General features: G+C 37.5%; 1 protein-coding gene across 9 annotated transcripts in view; it reads left to right on the forward strand.

Moving 5' to 3' along the window:
* The window catches only part of rap1gapa (RAP1 GTPase activating protein a), a 90872-nt gene extending 85828 nt beyond the window's left edge, over nucleotides 1-5044 (forward strand). For 6 of the 9 annotated variants that reach the window (XM_017487492.3, XM_017487501.3, XM_017487495.3 and 3 more), the window contains 6 exons: nucleotides 115-234; nucleotides 343-478; nucleotides 658-763; nucleotides 912-1009; nucleotides 1730-1777; nucleotides 2932-5044. In XM_017487492.3, the coding sequence (XP_017342981.1) occupies nucleotides 115-234; nucleotides 343-478; nucleotides 658-763; nucleotides 912-1009; nucleotides 1730-1738 (469 nt within the window). In that variant the 3' untranslated portion in view covers nucleotides 1739-1777; nucleotides 2932-5044. The remainder of the gene's footprint in view (nucleotides 1-114; nucleotides 235-342; nucleotides 479-657; nucleotides 764-911; nucleotides 1010-1729; nucleotides 1778-2931) is intronic. The other 3 variants (XM_017487493.3, XM_017487497.3, XM_047160191.2) reach the window with 1 other exon arrangement.
* The last annotated feature ends 6288 nt before the right edge of the window (nucleotides 5045-11332 follow it).

Here is an 11332-nt window from a genome sequence, read left to right on the forward strand (position 1 = left end):
TGATGTAGCGTGTAGCCTGGTCTTCACCTGCACCTAACTGGAGCACTATATTCAACTACAGTGTGCAAGAGAATTCTCCTGCTGCCCTCTAATGGTTAGTGTGTTTATGTGCAGCAGCAGGGACAGTTCGCCGAGCACACAGAAGACTCCTGACAGTGGACACATTTCACAGGAACCCAGGTCTGAAAACTCATCCAATCAGAGCTCACCTGAGGTCCTTGTCACTAAGAACAAGTGAGGGATACGAACCTGAAAATATGCATTTGGGATGAAACAGTAAAGCAGTAAGGTTGTATTGATATTAAATTGTGTGTGTGTGTGTGTGTGTGTGTGTGTGTGTAGCTCAGCCATGTGCTTCAGAGTTCCTTCCATCCCTGAAGCTCATGACTTGTCACGTTCCTCCTCAAATGCCAGCAGCTTTGCAAGTGTGGTGGAGGAGAACGTGACCGAGGCCACTGAGGACTACGATACAGGCATGGTATGAGTGTTTTATAATTCTCTGCTCAAAGCACCTGACACACTAATAATAGCTGACAAAATAATCTAAATTTGGTCCTTGTAGCTAAAAGGGATTCTAAAGTACATCTCTTTTGGTATGTATAGAGTGTGTGTGGATACATTTGTGCAGAGTAAAATTGTGTGTCATTCTGTGTTTAGGAAAGTCTGTCATCAGCAGGGACACCACACAAGCGGGACTCATTCACCTACAGCACATGGCTGGAGGACAACGCAAACAACATCACCACCACTAGAAGTTCTCCTGGTGAGTTAAAAACACTAGCACAGGGTGATAATGTTTAGCCATAAATAAGAAACAATTCACTACAGTTGTACAGTCTGATGTGTGTAACCGTGTCAGGTTGAGTCATGTCAAGTGTGTGAAAGCTCACTGCAGACTGTTCATGCAACAGGTACAGGAAAACCTCCCGACGGTGGTAAAGGTCATGAGCAGAACCGGACGGACATCCGCTTCAAACTAGATCGACCGCTTGACCACAAGTCTACATCGGTGAGAGGCATTCTCTAATGTCTGTTCATGTAGAACATTTAACAGGTTGTTTGACTTTGTTGTTGAAGAGAGAGCGAAAGACATAATATATCCGCCTAATTTACAGAGGAAATCTACTGGGGGGAAATCTTACGCTCTCATTTACAGATTTAGTTTTAATTCACCCTTACAGAATTACAAAAACTGTCTTCACTACATAATGGTTTTGTTGATTCATTTCATCTTTAATTTTTCTTCATAGAGAAAAAAAACCCATCTAGGCCCTGAATATACTATGCTATATATATATATATATATATATATATATATATATATATATATATATACACACACACACACACACACACACACACACACACATATATATATAGGGCATGACTCATAGGGCATGCCTCATTACTCTACATAATATGTTGTACTTGTTTATACGAAGATTTTTTTAAAAACTTTTTTGTGATGTCACCAGTGACTACTTCTAATAAAGAATTGTACATTTAATATCAGCTTGCAATATTACACTTGCGTAAAGAACAGCTCAAATGCCTGAAACAATTAAAAACATAAAATATTATCTTGGATGTTGCATCTGCTGTAAGATAAAGACATGAAAGTGAAGAAGAAATGTTAAGAAACAAAGAAATGCAGTATTTAGGCAACGCTCTGTTCCCTGCATAACCATTGTGCTGTGTGTGTATGTGTATGTGTGTGTGTCCTGTGCAGAGCTGCTAGCCTCGCCAATCTGATTACGTCATGGCTCTCCATCAACAGGTCAGAGCTTCATTCAACTACTGAACTTAAGCAGAGTTAATTAACACATATCTGAAGGAGTAATCAGAGGAACATTGATTTACTGTAGGAAAGGTACTGTAAGATTAAATCAAGGTATCTTAAGATGACTTAAAACAGACACCGTAAAACCATTCTAAAAAACTTATTTTTTCATATTCATTCAAACATATTCATTTTAAAGCTACAGTACATAGGATTTTTGGTTGGAAAAAAATGAGTCAGGAGAGAACACAATATAGTTTAATATGTGATGTTCCTTAGATGCTGTGAAAACCCAGATCATAGCAGGTATATAGCAGGTATAGATCAGGTGATAAAGACACATACCAAACATGACCACAGTTCCCCACACTGCCTTTTAGCTAAACAGCTAAATAAAGATAGTCAGGTTATCTTGGCAATGTCTGTCTTAGAGCCACATGAAGAACCCTTTTCCCTACAACAAGGGTTTTCACTTTATTATTAGCATCATTGCAAATTAGGAATCATATTTAGTGAATGGAAGTCAGTTTGTGAGGTGGGGGGTTGCACATCAGCTTAGTGGTTAGCACGTTTGCCTCGCACCTCCAGGGTTGGTGCTCGAATACCACCTCCACTTTGTGTGCGCAGAGCCTGCATGATCTCCCCGCACTTCAGGGGTTTCCTCTGGGTACTCCAGTACAGCCTGGGTACTTGCATTTAATGATTCTCCATAGTGTGTGAATGTGTGTGTGATTGTGCCCTGTGACGGATTGGCACCCCGTCCAGAATGTCCCCAAGTTCCCTGGGATAGGCTCCAGGTTCCCTGTGACCATGTGTAGGATAAGCGATACAGAAACTGGATGGATGGATGGATGGAATTCAGTTTTGGACACAGCTCTGAATTCTCATTTAAAGTATATGCCTATTACTTGACTCTCACAGCTGTGAGATTACTGTGTGCTGTGTGGTGGAAAAGGAAGCAGCACAACCCACAGTTCAAATTGTTCCAGCTTGAGATAGCATTTTTCCAACATAGGGGATGAAATTTAAATTGAAAACATGGACAGAATGAATGTTACCTTCAAAAAAGTCTGTTAAACAGTCAATCTAAACTTAATATTTATGTTTCATAATTTATTCATACCATTGTCTCTATACGTCTCTCTTCACAGCTACCATTATAGCATTCCTATAAAACTCACGAGCTCGGGTTTTCACCGTGACTGCTACTGCTGCTGAAGATGATGATGAAGATAATGAAAATAGCTCCAACCTGCACCACAGTGACAGGATTGTGATTATGTACATAATAGAGTGACTATGCCCTGCATCAGACTACTGCTCTACTGGTGGCCCAGTGCAGGACCGGGTGAGAGAGAGGTGGGAATGGGGTCACAGGCTGCATGGAGAGATCTCATTTGCACTGCATCATTTTCCTTTTCATGGTCAATTTCTCATCTGCTTTCCACTCCGCTGAATCTGGCCGGTTCTGTTCTGTCCTCAGTACCGCTTCTAGTCCATGTAGAAAATCAAGTGCTATTTTTGCCTGTTAAGCATAGACTGCTATCCTTTTCTCATCTTTGCGAATGTCTCCTAAAGCGGTGCCATGTTGAGCTCCAAATATTTTTTTAAAAGAGCAGCATGCAGCAGGAGCTTGTTCATCAGGTAAAGCTGACTGGAATGTTTCTCAGACATTGGCATGGGCATGCTGTTTTTTTTATATTATTTTATTTTGATTATTATTGTTATTGTCTAATTTTTGCCTCTGCATAATCACTACTGATACTGATATTGTGTGACATAAAAACATACATTTCTATATAAAACTACAGAGTAAACATTTTCATCAATATCATTCCCAGTCTGTCAACAAAATGGAAAAAAAAGATTGAGTTTTAGTCAGCTAGTATACATTCTTTAAATAGAAATTGCCTTACTTAACCCTCAAACAGGTGATTCATCTAGCCAGCCAAGTGGCCCCAGTGTTCATCAAACGTGATTAACTGTGGTGTTATAAACTTCATATGTCCTGTCTTTAGTGAGAAAAACTCCTTTATTGAGTCTCGGTTATTTCTGTGCAAGAGACCGTCACCTTAATTATATACAGCACAGAAAACATTATATACAACAAACTGTGAGTTCTTTCTGTAACATGCTCACTTGAGTATAAAATGGTGTCTTGGTCCTTGGTTAATGTGTTTGGACCCTAGCTCTTTGAAGAATGCCACTTTAAGGTTTAACATCTGCCTAAAATATGCAAGCCTTCCTGTTCAAATCCATGCCACTACACAAATTGTCATATATGGTGATAATTTTCATTTCGACCCGAAGCTAATGTGTTGTAAAATATATTTATTTTTTCTCCAAACATAAAGATTAGTCTATATAGATCATCTCTATATACGCATAAGCCTAAACCTGACACTGTCTTTGTACCTCAGTAATGCCAAATTCACTGATCATGTGTCCTTATGTAAAATGTAGATATCACCGAGAATCACTGAGAAAGGATTAAAGTGCATGTGGTTGCTTTACTGTATGGAACAGTGGCAATTACAGAGGATGTGAGGTAGCTGAAGGTATAAATGTTGAGTAAATATTCAAGTATATATGCTTATTTATTTGAAAGAAAAAAAAAGATTGTTTTTATTTGTCCCCAGTGACCAAGCCATGAACAGAACTTTCTATTCATTTTTGTTGGTAACAAGTGAAAATGAGGATTATGAATCAGTCTACTAAACCCTTAATTCCTTTAGTATGTCATTATGAGTGAGATATACCGTAAATGTGTGGGGTCCCGGGAGTTTAAAGGGAGTTTTTATATACATCTCCCTGACTGACCTTCATATCAGTCTTGCTCTATAATGCAGGTCATTAGTGTGTGAAGATGAATGACAATTTCAAAGTTCATAGAAATACTTTGAATGAAATGTATAAAAGTGAGAAAAATAAAATCTTTTTTTCTTTCTCTCTTTTTTTTTTGCTGAAACAAATGAATTGGCTTTGTCAACCCTGCTTAGTGCTTTTGTGTCCCTCTGTGGTCAGTTCTGGTCTTTTTAAGCTAGAAGCATCCATGTTGTAGTTTCAGTACAAAAGTCAAATTAGGTAACAAAAAATCGAGCAGGAAATGTGTGCTGCTCAAAACAGGGTACAGATCAAGCATCGCTATGACTGTTAGTGTGACCTCTTCATGCTTTGGTGGGCTCATTTGTGTAAATACAGTTGTTTTGTACATAGTCCTACTGCCCAAAAAAAATGAAATAAAGAGATTTGGGTGGAATATTTCTCTGAGATTTGACTGTGTGATTTATACACATGCAATAATCTGTGTTCATCTTAACTGATTTTCTATACAGCATGAATTATAAATAATTTTAATAATAATTTCACTGCTGCTGTTTTATAGGCAGTTTTGAAAAAATACATAGATTTCTCACCGTACTTTGTTCAGCTAAAAAGGCTCAGAGTTGAGGCCTGAATATAATACAACCCCCAATTCTGAAAAAGTTGTGACAGTAGGGAAAATGCAAAAAAAAAAAAAAAAAAGAGTCATTTGAAAATTCAATTCACCCTGTACTATATTGAAAACACATTATTAAACACATTATTTGATGATTTACTTTGTGAAATTAATTTACTTTCGAAAATATACACTCATTTCAAATCTGATGACTGCAACACACTCCAAAAAGGTTGGGACAGTCAACTGTTTACCACTGTGTAACATCACCTTTTCTTTTAATAACACTTATTAAGCATTTGCACGCTGAAGACAGCAGTTGGTTAAGTTTAGCAAGCGGAATTTCCCCCTTTCGTCCATTATGCATTTCTTCAGCTGCGCGACTGTACAGGGCCTTCATTGCCTTATTTTGCGCTTCATAATGCGCCACACATTCTCAATCAGAGACAGGTCAGGACTGCAGGCAGGTCATGCTCTGCTTACGCAATCATGCTCCTGTAATCCGAGCAGAATGAGGTTTGGTGTTGTCCTGCTCTGGATGGCAGCATATGTTGCTCCAAAATGTGTACATATCTTTCTGCATTTATGATGCCCTCATACCCCATTTATGATGCCCTCACACACCCCATACCATGACAGACGCCGGCTTTTGGACCTGACGCTGATAACAGCTTGGATGGTCCTTTTCCTCTTTGGCCCGGAGAACCTGACGGTTGTTTTATCCAAAAACTATTTCAAATGTTGACTCATCAAACCACAAAACACGATTCCACTGTGCCACTGTCCATCTCAGATGAGACCGAGTCCAGAGAAGTCAGCGGTAGTTCAGGACAGTGTTGATGTTTGGCTTCTGCTTTGCATAGTAAAGCCTTAACTTGCATCTGTGGATGCAGCGGCGAATGGTGTTGACAGACAAAGGTTTACCAAAGTATTCCCGATTCCATGTCAGGATCTCCATTACAGACTCATGACGGTTTTTAAGACAGTGATGTCTGAGGGATCGGAGATCATGCGCATTCAGAAGTGGTTTTCGGCCTTGCACTTTACGCACCGAGATTTGACCGGATTCCTTGAATCTTTTAATTATATTGTGCACTGTAGAAGGTGAAATGCCCAAAATCCAACCGATTTGTCTTTGGGTAATGTTGTTCTCAAAGTGTTGGATTATTCGCTGACATACTGTTGGCAGATTGGTGAGCCTCGACCTATCCTTGCTCTTGAAGGACTAGGCCTTTTTTTTTGGAGGTTCCTTATATATTATGATTAGATGATTTCCTCACCTGTTTCACATCACCTTCTTATTTCAACTTGTCACATCACAATTAGTCCCAAATTGTCCCTGTCCCAATTTTTTGGGAACGTTTTGCATGCATCAATTTCAAAATAAAGGTTTTTAAATCTTTTTAAAAAAAAAATTAAAAAAAAAAAACTATGCAGTTGATGAGGTAAAACATCAAATACCTTGTCTTTATACGTTTTTGTTTTTATTAGCATTTTTATTAGCATATCTTTGTTTTTATTAGCATTTTCCATACTGTTCCAACTTTTTCAGAATTGGGGTTGTACTTCCATACCAATGTTAAACTCATGGACTGTTCTGCCTTCCCGGACTCAGAAAATATTTTTACTTTAATAGGACCACCTTTGCCAATCATGTGGCACCAGCACAATGAGTAAAGTCATGCAGATACAGGTCAAGCACTTCAGTTACTGTTTACTGTTATATTCTATACAAACATGGTGAGAAGAAATGCATCAGAATGCACAAAAGAATGCACAAACAACAGGAATCTGAGGCTACAGATGGCACAGGCTCACAAACTGGATCATTGAGCACTGGAAAAATACCAGACAACCATTCTTCAAGTGTCCAGTTAAGGTGAGCCTCTATTCTTGTTCTTGAATAATAAGTAGGAAACCCAATGTGATGTTCTGCTGTTGTAATCCATCCACCTCAAGGTTTGATGTGTGCTATGAGATGCTTTTCTGCTCACCATGGTAGAAAAGCGTGGTTATTTGAGTTATCAGAGATCTGACCATTCTCCTCTGGTCTTTTTCATCACCAAGGCATTTCCGCCCAAAGAACGGCCACTCATGTGATGTGTTCAGAGACTGTTGTGTGTGAAAATCCCAGAAGATCAGCAGTTTCTGAAATACTCAAACCATCTATCTGGCACCAACAACAACAGCAAATTTAAAATCACTGAGATCACACTTTTTCTCCATTCTGATGTTTGATGTATACATTAACTGAAGCTCTTCAGCTGTATCTGAATTGTTTTATCTTGCCCTGCAGCCACATGATTGGCTGACTGAATATCTGCATGAATGTGCAGGTGTACAGGTGTTCCTAATAAAGCAGACAGTGAGTATATAGTTTAAATCCTCATAGAGTTTTATAAGCATGTTAACTGAGTGAACACTAGAGGGAGATAGTGTGTGATAGAAGTGTGTATCCTCACTACCACTTGTCCACATGAACACTTTCTTCACCACAATCCAGTTCCAGTTGGCTCAAAGCAAACATGCAAGTAAACTCATTCATGAATGGTTGCTTTTGATAAATCAAAGAAAAACTGAAAGTAAATGTAAGCATGACAGATGTTGGCCATATGCACAAGACATCCCTATTGTTCATTATTGTACAATGCAGGAACATTAAATAGATGTCCATTCAGTGTTAATGCAATACGCCAGATTTTTTATAATTGTTTTAATAAATAAATAAATAAATAAACAATAATAATTAGTAGTAGTAGTAGTAGTAGTAGTAGTAGTAGCAGTAGTATAATGATGATTATGATGATTGTTGTTGTTGTTGTTATTATTATTATTATTATTATTATTATTATTATTAGTGGTGGTAGTAGTAGTAGTAGTAGTAGTAGTATTATGATGATGATGATGATTATTGTTGTTGTTGTTGCTAATAATAATAATAATAATAATAATAATAATATGGTGGGTTTAAAAGATGAGACCCACCAGTCTCACCAAAAAGTATAGCAACAGAATTTAAATAATCATATTAAAAACCCATAAATAATGTCATAAAGCACAATTAGATATTAATACAATCCACAACATCCTCCCACAGGTCTTTGCCCTTTGGTGTGTAAATCTTCAATAATAGACATGTCAAATAATATTAATGATTAATCCTATTAAATCAGTGAAGGTCGACTAGGGATATTTTTACCAGGTGCATAATTTATGGCACCTCTCCTCAATTTGGGTTCATATCAGGGTTTAATGATTAATATGTAAATGTAAGAATATCTGGCATTAGCTGGTGCTAAAAAACAAGTTGTTTAACAATAAGCACTTAATATGTAATTCCACATGTGTTGCACCTGATAGACATTCCAAAATTTAGCAACAACCTTGATGTGTTATATATCCCAACACATGTTACTACTGCTAAATTCACTGCTGCTTTCATGTGTGTTTCAAGATTTATGTATAGGCCTGAGTCACATATGGAAGTCTTTGGTCTCCAGGAAGTGTGTTTCTGTCATACGAAATGTCTGTGAATCAGCCACAACCCTTAGAAATAAATAGATTTATGTTTTGTTTCTGTCTTTATTTTTTCTGTTCTTTATTTTTTTTATTGCCTGTGGAGTAAATGTAATTTTGATTATAGCTGAAGAGAGGGACAGCGAGAATATGGTAGAAAGGGAAAAATATATTAGGAGGTATCTAAGGGTGTTGATGTTTGTGCAAGTGGGCATCAGTGTAAAGAGACGGCAATGTGGAGCTGATGGCTTCACACACCATACCATAATGTGATGTATAATTCACACAGATCTTATCAACTCCCATTTAGCACTTCATTTACTGCTTGCCACCCACTTAACACACTCCTCATCACCTCACTATGCCTGAGGGTCTGATCGAGCTAATTAAGCAGTTTTACATATCCATTACCATGTTTTAAAAGCCTGCTTCTTTTTTTATCATAGTCTGTAAATCTCTTTTGACCATGACTCAATGAAGTCATTAAATAGAGGTCAGCATCTACATTTGAACTGATGAATAACGTCTGCCTGCCCAGCTCCTAGCTTAAGGCATTAGACATTAGCATTGACAGAGTAAGTGTGCTGACTAATGTATTAAATTATGTATACATCTTAAATATGTGGTAAAGGAAGCAGTTCCGGAGAACTCTGAATTTTATATGTGAGGAATAAAAAGGTTCGAATCTAGTTTTAGGTGAAACATGCCTGCAGCAAAATGGACAGATATTGAAAACATCAGTATATTTGCAAAGGCATTATATTCCACTACTACTCATAAATAAAGTCAGTGGTGTGTTAGACAACTGAAACATCTTAGCTGTGTAAATTCTGAGTAAGTCAGAAAGCAAAAAAATGACCCCAAAAATGGCAGCTGTTGACAGAGGATCTGTGATAGAAACCCCTTGAGATTAACAACCTCTGTCTGGTCTGAAGATCTGTCAGTCCAGGAAACATTGATGGAAGTCCACAATGAGTGTGAAGGAACACAGGGGCCAAACTGCTCTCCTGCACAGAAATCCCAGTCTGCTAGATTGCAGAAATACCACCATGGCACAGGTTGGATTGAACAGCCATTTTCTATAAGGGATTTACTGTGAAAGGTGAAAAAAGTGAAGGAATAAACTGATAATTGAATGATAAAAGAGGTCTTTGTTAACAAAAACAATGCTATTCAACAATAAACGATCATCAATCATTGTGATGAATGAGGAAGAAAGCTTGTATTTTTTATTAGATATATTATGTATAATATATTATACTACACACACACACACACACACACACACACACACACACACACACACACACACACACACACACATATATATATATCCATTGCAGGGCACAATCACACACCCATTCATACACTATGGACACATTTTTTGGACATTCCTATCAGCCTACAATGCATGTCTTTGGACTGGGGGAGGAAGCACGGGGAGAACATGCAAACTCCGTGTACATAGGGCCGTGGTGGGAATCGAACCATTACCGCTGGAGGTGTGAGGCAAACATGCTAACATGCATTACATAACATGCAAACATGCATTATTTTGAAGGCATCTTTATATATATATATATATATATATATATATATATATATATATATATAAAGATATATATAATATATACAATATATATATATATATATATATATATATATAAATATACATATATATATATATGTATGTGTGTGTGTGTGTGTGTGTGTGTGTGTGTGCATGCATCAGTGCATACGAATATGGTATATAGTAGTTAGCACGTCCCTTGGGGTTTGATTCCTGTTTGAGCCCAAAGACATGTGTTGTAGGCTGATTGGCATCTCTAAACTGTTGTCTATATGCAATACAAATATACCAGTCATATCCTGAGAAAATATTAGTTGACAATATTAGTGTTAAGTTACATGCTTTGTAATGAATAACAGACTAATACGCTAGGAGTCATACCAGGAATTAGACAGACCATACAACAGCACAGTTTAATCATAGTGCATAGATGTAATGAAAAAAAAACATTATTTTCCATTTGAGCTCCTCCCTTGTAGGCACTAGACTGTAGACACTCAATAGATCTTGGTAAAGTACACAACACCTTGCAGATGTTCCAAAGCATCTGGAACAAGTAGGAAATGGTAGTGATAGTTTAGTTACAGCAGTTAAGCATAATATATGATTCCATACAAAAGCACTTCAGATTGGGTGGAGCACAGCAGTTTGCAAAAGTTACTGTCCAAAATGGAAGGGTACCAACTTCCCATCTATCTCCTCAGTGAGTGATCAGTAGAGATGTGCAAATTATGGTAAAAGGGGCGAAAACAGCAGTGACTCCTCCTGCCTGAGAGTCTCTCTTCATCAAATGTGTCTATCAGCACAATGCTGGGTCATAATTTAACTACATTTCCCACAGTGATGTGGAAATGGTGTTCCTTTTAAATCAAGAAGATTGTAACAATTGAAAGTATTTTATTAATCAAGTGGTGTAAAAAATGTTTTTAACTGAGATTAATAGGCATAAATAATTAAAACATGAGTGTAGTCCATTTCAAAAATGAAGAAACTCACTGCTGCACTAAAGGTAGAAGACTGGATGAAC

This window comes from Ictalurus punctatus, chromosome 15 (assembly GCF_001660625.3).
Source record: "Ictalurus punctatus breed USDA103 chromosome 15, Coco_2.0, whole genome shotgun sequence".
In the NCBI taxonomy this organism is placed as follows: Eukaryota; Metazoa; Chordata; class Actinopteri; order Siluriformes; family Ictaluridae; genus Ictalurus; species Ictalurus punctatus.